Source organism: Anolis carolinensis, unplaced genomic scaffold (genome assembly GCF_035594765.1).
Source record: "Anolis carolinensis isolate JA03-04 unplaced genomic scaffold, rAnoCar3.1.pri scaffold_14, whole genome shotgun sequence".
Classification (NCBI taxonomy): Eukaryota; Metazoa; Chordata; class Lepidosauria; order Squamata; family Dactyloidae; genus Anolis; species Anolis carolinensis.
The window spans coordinates 3156737-3171365 of record NW_026943825.1 but is presented as its reverse complement, the minus strand read 5'-3'; the positions used below and the strand labels follow the sequence as shown (position 1 = coordinate 3171365).

The following is a 14629-nucleotide window of genomic DNA, read 5'->3' as shown; positions in this document are numbered from 1 at the left end:
CCTTTGGGGGTCTCTTCCAACTCTATGAATAATAATAATAATATAGCAATTATATTGTCCACGGTGGTTGGACTAGATGACTTTTAGGGGCCTTTTCCAGCACTTAATAATAATAATGATGCTGATGATATAATAGTAATTCGGGCTAGATGGCCTTTGGGGTCCCTTCCAACTATGAATAATAATAATAATAATGGATAATAATTTAATAGTAATTGTGTTGCACTGCTTTGCAGAAGGAGGTTGGACTGGATGACCTTTGGGGTCCCTTCCAACTCTATGAATAATAATAATAATAATATAGTAATTATATTGTACATGGTGGTTGGACTAGATGACCTTTAGGGGTCTTTTCCAACACTTAATAATAATAATTATGCTGATGATATAATAGTAATTGGGGCTAGATGGCCTTTGGGGTTCCTTCCAACTAATAATAATAATAATAATAATAATAATAATAATGGATAATAATCTAATAGTAATTGTGTTGCACTGCTTTGCAGAAGGAGGTTGGACTGGATGACCTTTGGGGTCCCTTCCAACTCTATGAATAATAATAATAATAATAATAATAATAATAATAATATAGTAATTATATTGTACACGGTGGTTGGACTAGATGACTTTTAGGGGCCTTTTCCAGCACTTAATAATAAAAATGATGCTGATGATATAATAGTAATTCGGGCTAGATGGCCTTTGGGGTTCCTTCCAGCTATAAATAATAATAATAATAATAATAATAATAATGGATAATAATCTAATAGTAATTGTGTTGCACTGCTTTGCAGAAGGAGGTTGGACTGGATGACCTTTGGGTCCCTTCCAACTCTATGAATAATAATAATAATAATAATAATAATAATAATAATAATATAGTAATTATATTGTACATGGTGGTTGGACTAGATGACCTTTAGGGGTCTTTTCCAATAATAATTGGGGCTAGATGGCCTTTGGGGTTCCTTCCAACTATGTGGATAATATAATAATAATAATAATAATAATAATAATAATAATAATAATAATAATAATAATGGATAATAAACAAATAGTAATTGTGTTGCACTGCTTTGCAGAAGGAGGTTGGACTGGATGACCTTTGGGGTCCCTTCCAGCTCTTAGGATTGTATCTGATTTTGGTTGACCTGCATCCTTTGGGTAGATAAAGCTTTTATTTGTTTAGCTGGAAAACCCGAAAGGCACAAACGAAGGAGGAAAGTGCTTCGGAAGACGTGGAAGAGCCGACAGGAAGTTCTCGCGATGGATTTCATAGGGAAATCTCCAAGGTGCTGATCTCTGGGCACGGGGTCTTCCCGTCGGCCCCAAAACCCCCCACGAGATACAGTTTGTCATTCAGAAGACAAGTCCGGTGTCCGATCCTCTTCAGGGCCCGGTTGGAGGAAGGGAAGTGGAACCATTTGCCTGGCGACGACCCTGCGAGGAGGAGCAGAACGACCATCAGGTAATAATAATAATAGTAATAATTAGTTTTATTAGCCGCTTCTCCCTGTGGCTCGTTATGGCTCCTATTCTGTGATTATTTTATACAGAAAAAGAAATCCCATTCAAGGTGATAAAGGCTGCATTGAGAGATATTCCAAAAGCCTGGAATGGAAAGGCTTCTGAGAGTCCTAATAATAATAATAATAATAATAAAATAATAAATGAAGTCCAAAATCAGAAACTCCTCAAAGCACATCAGACAAAAAACCAGTACAAGAAAATTGCACTACAAACTAGAGCAGAATCAATACAAGAAAACCGCACTACAAACTAGAGCAGAATCAGTACAAGAAAACCGCACTACAAACTAGAGCAGAATCAGTACAAGAAAACCGCACTACAAACTAGAGCTGACAGCTGGCACAACAAAACATTGCATGGAAAGTTCCTTGACAAACTTGAAGGAAAAGCTGATAAGGAGAAGACCTGGCTCTGGCTCAGGAATGGGACATCTCCAACGACTTTTACTCAGTCCTGCTGTCAGTGCCTTATTATTATTATTATTATTATTATTATTATTATTATTATTATTATTATTATTATTTTATTGTATGACACAGCAAACAAGATAGATATGCTGTATTTCATATCACAAAATCACAAGTCGAACACTTCCCAAGTGTCTAGTACTATTATTATTATTATTATTATTATTATTATTATTATTATTATTATTATTTTATTGTATGACACAGCAAACAAGATAGATATGCTGGATTTCGTATCACAAAATCACAAGTCGCACACTTCCCAAGTGTCTAGGACTGTGTGATGTATTTTCAGATGATGTGCGCAGATCCCAGCAGGGTGGCCTTTTGCAGTTGGCAGATCATAATTTTGTCAATGTCTGTTGTTTCCAAATGCCGGCTGAGATCTCTTGGCACGGCACCCAGTGTGCCCATCACCACCGGGACCACCTGCACTGGTTTCTGCCAGAGTCTTTGCAGTTCAATCTTGAGGTCCTGATAGCGGCTGAGTTTTTCCTTTTGTCACCTGGGATGGCAACATCAATGATCCAAACCTTTTTCTTTTCCACAACTGTGATGTCTGGTGTGTTGTGTTCCAGAACTTTGTCAGTCTGGATTCGGAAGTCCCACAGTATCTTTGCGTGCTCATTTTCCAATACTTTTGCAGGTTTGTGATCCCACCAGTTCTTTGCTGCTGGAAGGTGGTACTTGAGGCAGAAGTTCCAATGAATCATTTGGGCCACAGAGTTGTGCCTCTGTTTGTAGTCTGTCTGTGCAATTTTCTTGCAGCAGCTGAGGATATGATCCATGGTTTCGTCGGTTTCCTTGCACAGTCTGCATTTTGGGTCATGAGCTGATTTTTCGATCTTGGCCTGAATGGCCTTTGTCCTGATGTCTTGCTCCTGGGCTGCAAGGATCAGGCCTTCTGTCTCCTTCTTCAGGGTCCCATTCGTGAGCCAGAGCCAGGTCTTCTCCTTATCAGTCTAGGACTGTGTGATGTATTATACTATTATTATTATTATTATTATGGAGCCCCCAGATGGCGTAGTGGACTAAGTGACTTGAAGGTTGGGTTGCTGACCTGAAGGCTGCCAGGTTCGAATCCCACCTGGGGAGAGTGTGGATGAGCTCCCTCTATCAGCTCCAGCTCCATGTGGGGACATGAGAGAAGCCTCCCACAAGGATGGTAAAAACATCAAAACATCCGGGCGTCCCCTGGGCAACGTCCATGCAGACGGCCAATTCTCTCACTCCAGAAGCAACTCCGGTTGCTCCTGACACGAAAAAAGAAATTATTATTATTATTATTATTATTATTATTATTATTATTATTATTATTATTTTATTGTATGACACAGCTGTCAGCTCTAGTTTGTAGTGCGGTTTTCTTGTACTGGTTTTTTGTCTTCTGTGCTTTGAGGAGTTTCTGATTTTTGACTTCAATCAAAGCGGGTTCTTCACTTTGCTTGACATCTTCTGCCAGGGCATGTTCTTCTTCTTTGACTGCTTGTTTGACTTGCAAGAGTCCTCTGCCCCCTGATCTTCCAGGCAGATAAAGCCGGTCAACATCACTGCGAGGGTGAAGTGAATGGTCATGAGGTTTCTTGTTTATTATTATTATTTATTATGACACAGCAAACAAGATAGACATGCTGGATTTCATATCACAAAATCACAAGTCGAACACTTCCCAAGTGTCTAGGACTGTGTGATGTATTTTCAGATGATGCTGCAGATCCCAGCAGGGTGGCCTTTTGTAGCTGGCAGATCGTAATTTTGTCCATGTCTATTGTTTCCAAATGCTGGTTGAGATCTTTCGGCACGGCACCCAGTGTGCCCATCACCACCGGGACCACCTGCACTGGTTTCTGCCAGAGTCTTTGCAGTTCAATCTTGAGGTCCTGAGAGCGGCTGAGTTTTTCCTGTTGTTTTTCGTCAATGCGACTGTCACCTGGGATGGCGACATCAATGATCCAAACCTTTTTCTTTTCCACAACTGTGATGTCTGGTGTGTTGTGTTCCAGAACTTTGTCAGTCTGGATTCAGAAGTCCCACAGTATTATTATTATTATTATTATTATTATTATTATTATTATTATTATTATTATTATTATTATTAAAAGTCCTGGAATGGAAAGGCTTCTGAGGGCCCATCTAGTAGTAGTAGTAGTAGTAGTAGTAATAATAATAATACATTTTATTACCTGACTTTGGTCAAATGGCAGGTGGATCCACTTACGTGCATCGTGGACGTAGAGGTCGTTGCAGATGGCATCGCGGCCTTTCCCCAGCGTCTCCCCGCCAAAGATGACCGCAAACGGCCCCACGACCGAGCACGAGTGGTGCCGCAGGCCCTTCGGAGGATGCTCACAGGCCTTTTCGGTAGACACCAAGCGAGAGAGCTGCTCCGTCAGGCCCGGAGCCGAGGCCACGTCGACCTAAGAAGGAGAAAGGAAAACCTAGCTGATGGCCATCTCTTGGGAGGGGTCGGATGGTGTCTTCGAAGGCTGAATGGGGTTGGACTGGATGACCTTTGAGGATCCCTTCCCAATTCTCTTATGTCAGAAACTGCTCCACAACTACTTCCACTCAATGCTACCATCAATGCCCTATTATTACTACTACTACTACTACTAATATTTTATTATTGTTATTAAGAGGGATTATTATGTTATTATAATATATTACTATCTGTGCCCGGCCACGCGTTGCTGTGGCAAAGTAGTGGTGGTATTGGTTAAAAATTGTTGTGTAATTTTTATTTGACGTTATTTGCATTTTTTAAAATTAATTTTATTGTAAGTTATATTTTTATTTATTATATTTTATTATTTTTTGGTATTATTTTTAGTTATTTTCTGTTATTATAGTATTTTATTGTATTAATTTTTTTAGTGTTTTTTTATTATTTTTTATTGGGTTGCTAGGAGACCAAGTTGGAGGAGCTTAGCCTTCTAACTGGCAGCAATTGGATAAAAGCAATTATTCCTCTCTCTCTAATTAGGACTTTATTTTTCTTTTCTTTTTGTTGTATCAACCTAGAGGCGTGGATGATGGGTTGTGTTGTCAAATTTAGAGGTTGGGGGGCCTGTAGTTTTGTTGTTTTGTGGGTCGCCGTGATGCCATCACTCTTTTATATATATAGATACGATAATCATACTGTCTGTCAAGAGGGATCGGATGCTGTCTATGCCCTATTATTACTATTATTATTACTATTATTATTTTATTATTACAGCACTAATATTTTATTATTGTTATTAAGAGGGATTATTATGTTATTATAATATACAGTAGAGTCTCACTTATCCAACATAAATGGGCCGGCAGAATGTTGGATAAGCGAATATGTTGGATAATAAGGAGGGATTAAGGAAAAGCCTATTAAACATCAAGTTAGATTATGATTTTACAAATTAAGCACCAAAACATCATGTTATACAACAAATTGGACAGAAAAAGTAGTTCAATACACAGTAGTGCTATGTAGTAATTACTGTATTTACGAATTGAGCACCAAAATATCACGATGTATTGAAAACATTGACTACAAAAATGCGTTGGATAATCCAGAAGCTTGGATAAGTGAGACTCTACTGTATTATACGATAATTATATTGTCTGTCAAGAGGGATCGGATGCTGTCTATGCCCTATTATTACTATTATTATTTTATTATTACAGCACTAATATTTTATTATTGTTAATAAGAGGGATTATTATGTTATTATAATATATTATATGATAATCATATTGTCTGCCAAGAGGGATTGGATGCTGTCTATGCCCTATTATTACTATTATTATTACTATTATTATTTTATTATTACAGTAGAGTCTCACTTATCCAACATTTGCTTATCCAACGTTCTGGATTATCCAACGCATTTTTGTAGTCATGATATTTTGGTGCTAAATTTGTAAAATACAGTAATTACAACATAACATTACTACGTATTGAACTGCTTTTTCTGTCAAATTTGTTGTTAAACATGATGTTTTGGTGCTTAATTTGTAAAATCATAAGCTAATTTGGTGTTTAATAGGCTTTTCCTTCATCCCTCCTCATTATCCAAGATATTTGCTTATCCAAGCTTCTGCCGGCCCATTTAGCTTGGATAAGTGAGACTCTACTGTATTATTCTTAAGAGAGATCACTATGTTGTTATTATATATTATAATAATATCTGTCAAGAGGGATCGGATGTTGTCAATGCCCCATTACTATTATAATTATTTTACATTATTATTATTATTATTATTATTATTATTATTATTATTAAACAGAGACTGGATAGCCATCTATCAGGAAGGGTCAGGTTGTGTCCTTCCTTTATGTCTCAAAGGGGTTGGACTGGATGTCCTTTGTGCGTTTCTCCCATCTAGCATTATTTAAGTCTCAGTGCTGCTGATGATGCACTACTATTATTATTATTATATTATATTTACTTCACATTATTATCATATTATTCAGGGGTCCCCAAACTTTTTAAGCCGAGGGCCGGTCCACAATCCTTCAGACTGTTGAGGGGCCGAATTATCATTTGAAAAAAAATTCAAACAAATTCCTATGCATATTACACATGTCTTATTTGTAGTGCAACAACAACAACAACGAAAGAATACAATATTTAAAAATGAAAACAATTTTAATCAACATAAACCTATTAGGATTTCAATGGAAAGTGTGGGCCTGCTGCTGGCCAATGAGATAGTCAAGTTAATTAGGGTTGTTGTTGTTGTTGTAGTTGTTGTTGTTGTTGTTGTGTGCCTTCAAGTCATGTCAGACTTTGGCCGAGCCTAAGTCTAAAATTAATTATTTATTTACTGCATTTATTTACTACATTTATATCCCACCCTTCTCACCCCGAAGGGGACTCAGAGCAGCTGTATGTACATACAACATATTATATTATTAGCATAACACAATATTAGCATTATATATTACTATATTGAACGATACCACTATACTATTATATAATATGTAATATACAACATATAATTAATATTATTATATGTTATTACTATTAGTATTATATTGTATAGCATAATATTATTATCAATATTATATGTATATACAATATATTATATTATTAAAACTGATATAAAAATATTATATTATAAAACTGAGGGCGGGGGCCAGGTCAATGACCTTGGAGGGCCGCATCCGGCCCCCGGGCCTTAGTTTGGGGACCCCTGATATTATTATTACTATTACTCTTGGTATTAAGCAGAGTCTGGTTAGCCATCTGTTGGGAGGGATCGGATGGTGTCCCTTTATGTTACAAAGCGGTTGGACTGGATGTCCTTTGTGAATTAATCAGAAGCTAGATGGCCTTTGGGGGTCTCTTCCGACTCTTTTTTCTTCCTTAAAACAGAGCCACGTTTCTCACCTGAATCTGGCCCTTCGGCCACCGCCCGGCAATGTCGCAGTCGGCCGAGTCGCGGCCACCGAAGACCACCAACTTGTAGCCACGGACCTTGCCGGCCGGCCCTCCTTCGGGCAACAACATGGCCGAGTGTCCGGCCCGAGAAGCCGTCCGTGATTCCTCCTCTTCGTACCTGGCAGGCAGAAAAGAAAAGAGGGGTTTGGAGCAGGAGCTGGATGGCCATCTGCGAGGAGGGCTTGGGTTGTGTCTTTGTAATAATAATAATTAAGCAAGCTCAATGGAGGCAACACTATACCTATCATAAGATACACTGCTGGCATCATAACTGGACAATTTGGACAGAAAAACAAGAAAACTCATGACCATTCATCATTCCCTGCACCCTCGCAGTGATATTGACCGGCTATATCTGCCTAGAAGATCAGGGGGCAGAGGACTCTTGCAAGCAGTCAAAGAAGAAGAACATGCCCTGGCAGAAGATGGAAAGCAAAGTGAAGAACCTGCTTTGATTGAAGTCAAAAATCAGAAACTCCTCAAAGCACAGCAGACAAAAAACCAGTACAAGAAAATCGCACTACAAACTAGAGCAGAATCAATACAAGAAAATCGCACTACAAACTAGAGCAGAATCAATACAAGAAAATCGCACTACAAACTAGAGCAGAATCAATACAAGAAAACCGCACTACAAACTAGAGCTGACAGCTGGCACAACAAAACATTGCATGGAAAGTTCCTTGACAAAATTGAAGGAAAAGCTGACAATCAGAAGACCTGGCTGTGGCTCACGAATGGGACCCTGAAGAAGGAGACAGAAGGCCTGATCCTTGCAGCCCAGGAGCAAGACATCAGGACAAAGGCCATTCAGGCCAAGATGGAAAAATCAGCTGATGACCCAAAATGCAGACTCTGCAAGGAAACTGACGAAACCATGGATCATATCCTCAGCTGCTGTAAGAAAATCGCACAGACTGACTACAAACAGAGACACAACTATGTGGCCCAAATGATTCATTGGAATTTATGCCTCAAGTACCACCTCCCAGCAGCAAAGAACTGGTGGGATCACAAACCTGCAAAAGTATTGGAAAATGAGCACGCAAAGATACTGTGGGACTTCCAAATCCAGATTGACAAAGTTCTGGAACACAACACACCAGACATCACAGTTGTGGAAAAGAAAAAGGTTTGGATCATTGATGTCGCCATCCCAGGTGATGATAAACAAGAGGAAAAACTCAGCCGCTCTCAGGACCTCAAGACTGAACTGCAAAGACTCTGTCCCTCACACTCCGGGTTTTATCTTTGTGTTCATGCGGCCTGCTCTTGTTTGACTGTTTCTTGATTTCTTGATGTGATGTTTATTATTATGTATTGTATTATTTTTAATTATGTTATGATATGCTGTTTTATATTTTATTATATTGTATTGTTCTGGGCATGGCCCCATGTTAGCCGCCCCGAGTCCCCGCTGGGGAGATGGTGGCGGGGTATAAATAAAGTTTTATTATTATTATTATTATTATTATTATTATTATTATTATTATTGTCTCATTATAAGGGATATGGCATTTTGGGGGGGGGGGAGGCAAGCTGCTCCGGAGACTGTGATTGATTGATTGTTTGATTGTGTCTTTGGGGCATGGGTAGTGTCTCTCTTCCAACTCTGTGATTTGTGATTGATTGTGGCTTCAGGATGGCCATCTGTCAGGAGGGTTTGGGTGGTGTCTCCCTTCTTGAGGTCCCTTCCAACTGTGGTTGATTGATTAATTGATTATGTCTTTGGGGTTTTGATAGATGTTTAATACGTATGCCTATGTTTGATGTTTTTATAGTTTTAATTGTTGCTTTTTTATTTAAATATGTGACATATTTTTCTGTACATATGTGAGGCACTGAATTTTGCCACTTATTATGTTGTAAACCTCTTTGAGTCCCCCCAGGGGTGAGAAAAGCGGTATAAAAATGGAGTTAATAATAATAATGTATATACTCGAGTATAAGCTGACCCGAATATAAGCGGAGGCACCTAATTTTACCACAAAAACTGGGAAAACTTATTGACTCGAGTATAAGACAACGGTGGGAAATGCAGCTATGGATCAGTTTTATTATTATTATTATTATTATTATTATTATTATTATTATTATTATTATTACTAGCTGTGCCCGGCCACGTGTTGCTGTGGCGAAGTATGGTGGTCTGGGAAATAAAGTATTGAGGAATTGGTGGTAGTTAAGGTAAAGGGTCCCCTGGGCTGAGTGGGTTGCTAGGAGACCAAGTGAGCAGAGCTTAGCCTTCTAACTGGCAGCAATTGGATAAAAAACAATTATTCCTCTCCCTCTAATTAGGACATTATTTTTCTTTTCTTTTTGTTGTATCAACCTAGAGGCATGGATAAGGGGCTGTGCTGTCAATTTTCGAGGTTGTGGGGTGTTTACTTTTGTTGTTTTGTCCGCTGCCGTGATGCCATCACTCTTTTATATATATAGATTTTCGAGGGATGTCTTATTTTCAGGGAAACAGGGTACTCATAATTTTGTAGTAATGATGCTACTACTCCCGGATCCCTACCAGTATGCCTTCCGGTGGGGGTCCAGGTGGAGGTTGAAGATGCTTGCGTAGCGCCTCTGTGTGCGGATTCCGCCCTCGCGGCCGACCACCCTTGCCTGGTGCTCGGAGACCTTGGTGCAGGTGTGGCTGCTGAGCCCGGCGGGGGTCTGCCCGGCGGGGGTCCCCGGGGCCCAGGGCTCCCAGAGCAGGCGCTCCACGTCGAAGGCCCAGACCTCCGAGACCCGCCGCCCTCCGTCCCAGCCGCCCACGGCGCACAGGTAGCGGTCGGACAGGACCAGGGCCTGGTGGTGGCTGCGCCGGCACCCGGGGCCCCCCCCGTCCGGGGCCAGGCCGCGCACCGTCTGGGTCGCCGGGTCGAAGGCCAGGACGTCTCCCAGCGGGGGGTCCGTGGGGCTCTTCAGGCCCCCGAAGACCAGCAGGTTGCCCCGCACGACCTCGCAGGAGTGGAAGCCGCGGGCCAAGAGGTCGCTTCTCACCAGGGCCTTCCAGGTCCAGCGGCCGGAGTCGGTGCTCGCGGATGACATCCTGCAGGCAGAAAGGTAAGCGCTCAAGGTGCAACTCTATTTCAATAGAAATAGAACAAAAAGACAACATGGAGTGGTTTGAAACATTCAATTCTGCAAGGAAAAGGACTGTTTACAAAATTCCAAGAAAAGCTCCATTATTATTATTATTATTATTATTATTATTATTATTATTATTATTATTATTACTGTATTATTATTGACACAACGACGTTGTATGACACAGCAAACAAGATAGATATGCTGGATTTCGTTTCACAAAACCACAAGTCGAACACTTCCCAAGTGTCTAGGACTGTGTGATGTATTTTCGGTTGATGCGTGCAGATCCCAGTAAGGTGGCCTTTTGCAGTTGGCAGATTGTAATTTTGTCAATGTCTATTGTTTCCAAATGCCGGCTGAGATCTTTTGGCACGGCACCCAGTGTGCCCATCACCACTGGGACCACCTGCACTGGTTTCTGCCAGAGTCTTTATTATTATTATTATTATTATTATTATTATTATTATTATTATTATTATTACTGTATTATTATTACTGTATTATTATTATTATTATTACTGTATTATTATTATTATTATTACTGTATTATTATTATTACTGTATTATTATTATTATTATTACTGTATTATTATTATTACTGTATTATTATTATTACTGTATTATTATTATTATTACTGTATTATTATTATTATTACTGTATTATTATTATTATTATTATTACATATCTATCTATTATTATTACATATCTATCTATTATTTTAATGATTAATTTTATTTATACCCCTCCAGTGTTCGTGGATGACATCCTGCAGGAAGAAAGGTAAGCGCTCAAGGTGCAAATCAAATACAGCCAAAGAATAGAAATAGAACAAAAAGACAACATGGAGTGGTTTGAAACATTCTGTTCTGCAAGGAAAAGGACTGTTTACAAAATTCCAAGAAAAGCTCCATTATTATTATTATTATTATTATTATTATTATTATTACATTATTACATTATTACATCTCGTTTGCTGTGTCATACTCTGCCTTTGTGTGAGTAAAATAATTAACAATAATAATCTAATAATACTACTAATATAATATAATATAATTATATTATAATATAATTCTTCTATTATTAATATTATTAGATTAGAATAGTAGTATAATATTAGATTATTATTATTATTATTAATTATTTTACTGACACAAAGGCAGACTATGACACAGCAAACAAGATGTAATAATAATAATATAATTCTATTATTATTATTATTATTATATAGGATTTAATCATAATATAATATAATAATACTGGGTGGTTGTGTGTTTTCTGGGCTAATTTGTTATATATAATAATAAATATAATATAGTATATGTTATATTATCCTATGAATAGTATATTATTTTATATACTAGTATTAATACTAGTAATGATATAATAATAATAATAATAATAATAATAATAAAATAATACTAATTATATAACATAATAGTAATAATATAATAATATAATAATAATATAAAATAATATCACACTACTACTTATATACTAGTATTAATACTAGTAATGATATAATATAATAATAGTAATTATATTAATACTAATTAATACTAACTATATAACATAAATGTTATATAACACTACTACTTATATACTAGTATTAATACTAGTAATGATATAATATAATAGTAATTATATTAATACTAATTAATACTAACTATATAACATAAAAGTTATATAACACTACTACTTATATACTAGTATTAATACTAGTAATGATATAATATAATAATAGTAATTATATTAATACTAATTAATACTAACTATATAACATAAATGTTATATAACACTACTACTTATATACTAGTATTAATACTAGTAATGATATAATATAATAGTAATTATATTAATACTAATTAATACTAATTATATAACATAAAAGTAATAATAATAAAATAATAATATAAAATAATATAACACTGCAAACAATATAATATAATAATAATATAATAATACTAATTATAATATCAATATAATCTGCAGCCGGCGTTTGGGAGAGAAGGCTTGGAGAAATCTTTGCAAGGAACGAATGAGCCTTGCACATTTCTCAGCATCTTGATTAATTAATCTGGATTAATTAATTCATAAAAATATGAGGACTTGCACCCGGGACTCTCTCCAAGCCTATTATTATTAATATTATTATTATTAGCCAATATTGATTTGCAAAGGGATTGGAGAGCTGCCTTTAAGGAAGTGATGTCATCCCCATATATCCCATATAATATAATATTATATTATATATATATATATATATATATATATATATATATATATATAGCAGTTACCTTGCAAAAAAGTTACATATTTGCCCAAGGCCGGAAGAATGACAACGTTGGGCATTGCATCATCGTTGTTGGAAACGGGCAAATCTCTGGCCTGCTTTCGAAAAGAGCTGCCGAGCAGGAGACGGTTGCTTAGCAACCGGGAGCCCATAGCAACCGGTCGCCCTCGGCAACCGCACGCCTCGGCAACGGATGATGACAGCCAGGAAAGCATTTTGCAGAGTCAGAGAAAAGACAGACACACACGCATATATACATTAATTGAGAAATCAGGTGGGGTTTTAAATAACTCTTTGGGGTATGGGAAGGTTTGGGATTTATGGGATTTGATGGCAACAGTGCCCTTGAGCATGTGCCGAGTGCGGAAAGGTGACTGAGGCCTGGTTTGGACGAGTTTGATTGACATGTTTGGCGCATGAGTCAGAATTTACGGCCAAAGCAAAGCATAAACAGTAATGGAGAATTACAAGCGCACCTGAGAGACACACGAGAGGAGATAGGTAGATAGATCAGTATATAATATACAATACAATTTACAATAATATATAATAATAATAATACCGTATATACTCGAGTATAAGCCGACCCAAATATAAGCCGAGGCACCTAATTTTACCACAAAAAAACTGGGAAAACATTGACTCCAGTATTAGCCGAGATACCAATAAAATTACCGTATATACTCAAGTATAAGCCGACCCGAATATAAGCCGAGGCACCTAATTTTACCACAAAAAAACTGGGAAAACATTGACTCCAGTATAAGCCGAGATACCAATAAAATTACCATATATACTTGAGTATAAGCCAGCCCGAATATAAGCCGAGGCACCTAATTTTACCACAAAAAACTGGGAAAACATTGACTCCAGTATAAGCCGAGAGACCAATAAAATTACCGTATATACTTGAGTATAAGCCAGCCCGAATATAAGCCGAGGCACCTAATTTTACCACAAAAAACTGGGAAAACATTGACTCCAGTATAAGCCGAGATACCAATAAAATTACCGTATATACTTGAGTATAAGCCGACCTGAATATAAGCCGAGGCACCTAATTTTACCACAAAAAAACTGGGAAAACATTGACTCCAGTATAAGCCGAGAGACCAATAAAATTACCGTATATACTTGAGTATAAGCCAGCCCGAATATAAGCCGAGGCACCTAATTTTACCACAAAAAAACTGGGAAAACATTGACTCCAGTATAAGGCGAGAGACCAATAAAATTACCGTATATACTTGAGTATAAGCCGACCCGAATATAAGCCGAGGGACCTAATTTTACCACAAAAAAACTGGGAAAACATTGACTCCAGTATAAGGCGAGAGACCAATAAAATTACCGTATATACTTGAGTATAAGCCGACCCGAATATAAGCCGAGGGACCTAATTTTACCACAAAAAAACTGGGAAAACATTGACTCCAGTATAAGCCGAGGGTGTGAAATTTCAAAAATAAAAACGGATACCGATAAAATTACATTAATTGAGGCATCAGTAGGTTAAATGTTTTTGAATACAGTAGAGTCTCACTTATCCAATATAAACGGGCCGGCAGAATGTTGGATAAGCGAATATGTTGGATAATAAGGAGGGATTAAGGAAAAGCCTATTAAACACCAAATTAGGTTATGATTTTACAAATTAAGCACAAAAACATCATGTTAAAACATCATAAGCACATTTGACAGAAAAAGTAGTTCAATATGCAGGAATGCTATGTTGTAATTACTGTATTTACGAATTTAGCACCAAAATATCACGATGTATTGAAAACATTGACTACAAAATGCGTTGGATAATCCAGAACGTTGGATAAGT

At 37.4% G+C, this 14629-nt stretch overlaps 3 protein-coding genes across 4 annotated transcripts in view; 1 reads left to right on the top strand and 2 right to left on the bottom strand.

Moving 5' to 3' along the window:
• LOC134294370 (tigger transposable element-derived protein 1-like) overlaps positions 1 to 14629 on the bottom strand; it is an 86864-nt gene that overhangs the window by 49124 nt on the left and 23111 nt on the right. The window lies entirely within an intron of this gene.
• On the bottom strand, positions 1157 to 12939 carry klhdc9 (kelch domain containing 9). Of its 2 annotated transcripts, none has more exons than XM_062965222.1 (5): positions 12803 to 12939; positions 9942 to 10466; positions 7370 to 7538; positions 4216 to 4414; positions 1157 to 1440 (listed from the first exon to the last, which is right to left on the bottom strand). In XM_062965222.1, the coding sequence occupies exons 2-5, from the start codon at positions 10463 to 10465 to the stop codon at positions 1274 to 1276; spliced, it is 1059 nt and encodes a 352-aa protein (XP_062821292.1). In that variant the 5' UTR covers position 10466; positions 12803 to 12939; the 3' UTR covers positions 1157 to 1273. The 2 variants fall into 2 exon arrangements, with proteins under 2 accessions (XP_062821292.1, XP_062821293.1); XM_062965223.1 differs by having other exon boundaries at positions 9942 to 10501; positions 12803 to 12885.
• The window catches only part of LOC100562722 (V-type proton ATPase catalytic subunit A), a 43086-nt gene continuing 41377 nt past the window's right edge, over positions 12921 to 14629 (top strand). The window contains exon 1 of the mRNA XM_062965220.1: positions 12921 to 13072. The gene's annotated coding sequence lies outside the window, so the exon portion shown is untranslated. The remainder of the gene's footprint in view (positions 13073 to 14629) is intronic.